Below are 3,886 nucleotides of genomic sequence, written 5' to 3'. Positions count from 1 at the left end.
CAGTCTTACAGTCTTATTTTGTCTAAGTATAGCTATCCCCACTTTCTTTTGGTTTCTACTTGCATGGAATATCTTTTTCCATTTCTGTACTTTAAGCCTATGTGTGTACTTAAATCTGAAGTGAATCTCATGTAAGCAGCATATTGTTGGATCATGTTTTTTGTTTGTTTGTTTGTTTGTTTTCTTATCCATCCAGCTTCTCTGTGCCTTTTGATTGGTGAACTTACTACAGTTAATTCTTGAAATATAAGAACTTAATAATTCCATCTTATTCATTGGTTTCTGGCTGTTTTATAATTTCATTGTTCCTTTTTCCTTCCATATTTGCCTACTTTTGAATTTTTTCCTTTTATTTATNCCAGCATCTGGAGTTCTCTGATTTGCTCATTTTAGCCACTCTGACCTGTGTAAGGTGGTATCTCAGTCCAGTTCACCTATTTAACCTATTCCCCCTGCTCCCTCCCCTCTAGCAACCCCCAGTTACCATTATTTATGATCTGTGTCTGTTTTTGTTTTGTGTCTTAGTTTCCACATAGAAGTAGAATCATATGGTATTTGTCTTTCTCTGTCTGACTTATTTTATTTAGCATAATAGTCTCTAGGTTTATCTGTATTGTCCTGAATTTCTGCCTACCTTTTAAAATTGGTGATATTTTGGGATTGTGTGCTCCATTTCCCCTTTATCTTTTTTTTTTCAATTTTTTAAAATGTTTATTTATTTTTGAGAGAGAGAAACAGAGTGTGAGTGGGGGAGGGGCAGAGAGAGGGGGAGACACACAACCCAAAGCAGGCTCCAGGCTCTGAGCTGTCAGGACAGAGCCCGATGTGGGGCTCAAACTCACGAACCATGAGATCATGACCTGAGCCAAAGTCCGGCGCTTAACTGACTGAGCCACTCAAGTGCTCCTCCCCTTTATCTTTTGTGAATCTATTCTAGGCTTTTGCTTTGCAGTTACCATGGAGCTTACATAAACCATCTAATAGATAAAATAGTCCAACTTAAGGTGATAGCAGCTTAACTTTGACTGCATACAAAAACCACCTAATCAATTCCCTTTTTATACTTTTGATGTCATAATTTGCCTCTTTTTATATTGTGTATTTGTTAAAAATTTATAGTAGCTATAGTTATTTATAATACCTATTTCCTTTAATTTTTATACTAAAGTGTTTAACATACCATCCTATTATAGAATTAGAGTTTTCTAAATCTGTATATTTAATCTTTACCAGTATATTATATACTTCTGTAAGTTTTCATGTCACTAATTAGTGTCTTTTCCTTTTAGTACTTCTTGCATGGCAAGTCTAGTGGTTATGAACTCCCCCAGCTTTTATTTGTCTGAGAATATCTTATTTCTGCTTCATATCTGAAGGATAAATTTGTTGTATAGAGTATTCTTGCCTGGCATTTTTTTTTTCTTTCAACACTTTGGATATTTTATTCCACATTCATTTCTTGCCTTTAGAGTTTTTGCTACAAAATCCACTGATAGTCTAATGGGAATTTCTTTGTAGGTTACAATCTTGTTTTCCCTCAGGGTGCTTTTGAGAGTTTCTCTTTCTCTTTGATTTTTGACAGTTTTATTATAATGGGTCTCATTGAAAAACTAATTGGTTGGATCTGTATTATCTGCATGTAACTGAATATCCATATAGCTCCCAAATTTGGGACGTTTTCAGCCATTATTTCTTTTAAAAAGTTTTCTCCCCAGGGGCACCTGGGAGGNTCTTAAGAATCTTAAGAAGGTCTTTTTGTGTTGAGATAATAGAGTGATCTCTTAGCTTCATGAACTTGGATGTCCAGGTCTCTCTCCAGGTTTGGGAAGTTTTCCATTATTCTCTAAATAAGCTTACTGTCGTCTCTTCTCATCTCTTTTTGGAACCCCAATTATTCTAATATTTGTACATTTGATGGAGTCCCATAGATCATGTAGGCATTTTGGTTATTTTACATTATTTTCTCTTTGTTATCCTCTGCATTGTTTCAAAGTTCCTATCCTCTAGTTCATTTATTATGTCTTTCATTTGGTCTACTTTGAGGTAGGTGTTTTCTGTTGAATTTTTCATCTCATTCATTGAATTCTTTAGCTCCAGAATTTGATTGTTATGATTCCTGTCTCTCTATTAAATTTCAGATTTTGTTCATGTAGTGTTTTCTTGATTTTGTTGATTGTCTTTCTGTGGGTTTTTCTGTTTTGTTTTGTTTTTTGTTGTTGTTGTTGTTTGGTTTTTTTTTTTTGCAGTTTGTTGAGTTTCTTCAGGGCACCTATGTTGAATTCTTTATTAGCTAGAATGCAAAATTTCATGCTTTTGATTTCAGTTATTGGAGGATGGTTGTTATTTTACAGTGTTGACACATTTCCTTGATTCTTTATGTTTCTTGAAGTTTTGTGTGGCTGTTTTCACTTTTGAAGTATCAGACACCTCCTAAAGTCTTTGCTAATTACCCCTGGAAGGAAATAGCATTTGTGATCCTGTTATCCGGGGTTTTCTACAACCTTGCCTGGATATTCCTGCTACATGCTCCTTACTCTTGTGGCAGAATTCTTAAGCTTTTATGTCTTTTCTGGTCTTAGGTGGCTGGAAACCTCTTTTTGTTGTTTTCCAGAAGATGATACTACAGCTTAAGTTTATGTTTCTCCCTTGCCCTCAGACCCTGGTCTGATTCTGCGAGCACTCCTTTTACTGGAGCTCACTCTTGCCGTTGCACTTGGGAGTGTGCATTAGGAGCTGGCCACAGTGGGAGGAGGTGACTCTGGGACTGGTGAGAGGGAGATTCATCGGGTGAGGGTCTCCCAGAGGTTTGTGGATGGACTTCCTGCTTAAGTTTTGAGCACAGTCATCAGGATTACTCTGTGGATGGGAGGGACTGACAGAAATGGTCTATGCCCCCCACTCCACCTTGAAAGCACAGACCAGAACACAGTCTTGGCATAGAAACTAGCCTGCTGCCTCAGTGAGCCCCAGGCCTCTAGCCCACACCACCCCCAGCCATCCCACCAAGGTGGCCACAGAGCAGGGAGCACTGCACACTGGGACACCCCTGGTTAGTGCTCAGTCCAGCTCCAGCTTTTTAAAAAAAATTTACTTAAAAAATTTAAAAATTTCTTTCTGAGAGACAGAGAGAGACAGCGTGAGCAGGGGAGGGTCAGAGAGACAGGGAGACACAGCATCCGAAACAGGCTCCAGGCTCTGAGCTGTCAGCACAGAGCCCGACGCGGGGCCCGAACCCAGGAACCGTGAGATCTTGACCTGAGCCGAAGTCGGACGCTTAACCGACTGAGCCACCCAGGCGCCCCTGTACAGCTCCAGCTTTTGTGCCAAGGTGACACAGGTGCAAGGCACCCCAGAACACTCCAGGACCACACCACGTTGGCCTCAGACAGCTTGCTAGCGAACCTTTGATGCAGAGTGCTCTGGAACCTCCTGGCTGATGTCTGCTTTGAATCCAGCTGTCCCACCAGGGCAGCCCTGCATGCAGCACCCTGGTGTACCTCTGCCCATGCCAGCCTCAGCTCCATTTGCCTAGCCAAATGCACTCCCTGCATCGAGCACCGTAGGACATCTCAGCTTGTACCCGCTTCAGCTTCACCTGTCTTGCCAGGACACACTTTGTGGGGAGAACCCAGACACCACACTGGCCCATGTCCACTTCAGTTTTAGCCCCCCCTGCCAGGATGTCCACTGCATTGAGCACTGCAAAACCCCCTGACACATACCTTATCTTGGCTCCAGCTGCCCCTCCAGGGCACCCTCTGTGCAGAGAGTCCTGGAACATCCCGGTTTATATCCACTTCATCTTCAGCTAGCCTGACAAGCTGGCCTCTGTGCGTAGATCCCCAGGACCCCCCATCTTGCAGCCATTCCAGCTTCAGCTAATTCT

General features: G+C 41.5%; 1 protein-coding gene across 1 annotated transcript in view; it reads left to right on the top strand.

Moving 5' to 3' along the window:
* VAMP7 (vesicle associated membrane protein 7) overlaps positions 1–2,730 on the top strand; it is a 33,837-nt gene extending 31,107 nt beyond the window's left edge. Inside the window, exon 6 of the mRNA XM_077771200.1 lies at positions 2,657–2,730. Coding sequence (XP_077627326.1) covers positions 2,657–2,730 — 74 coding nt within the window. The remainder of the gene's footprint in view (positions 1–2,656) is intronic.
* The last annotated feature ends 1,156 nt before the right edge of the window (positions 2,731–3,886 follow it).

Source organism: Crocuta crocuta, unplaced genomic scaffold (assembly GCF_008692635.1).
Source record: "Crocuta crocuta isolate KB4526 unplaced genomic scaffold, BGI_CrCroc_1.0 scaffold605, whole genome shotgun sequence".
NCBI classification, from domain to species: domain Eukaryota; kingdom Metazoa; phylum Chordata; class Mammalia; order Carnivora; family Hyaenidae; genus Crocuta; species Crocuta crocuta.
Note: the sequence above shows the minus strand (reverse complement) of the source record. Positions and strands in the feature narration are given on the sequence as shown.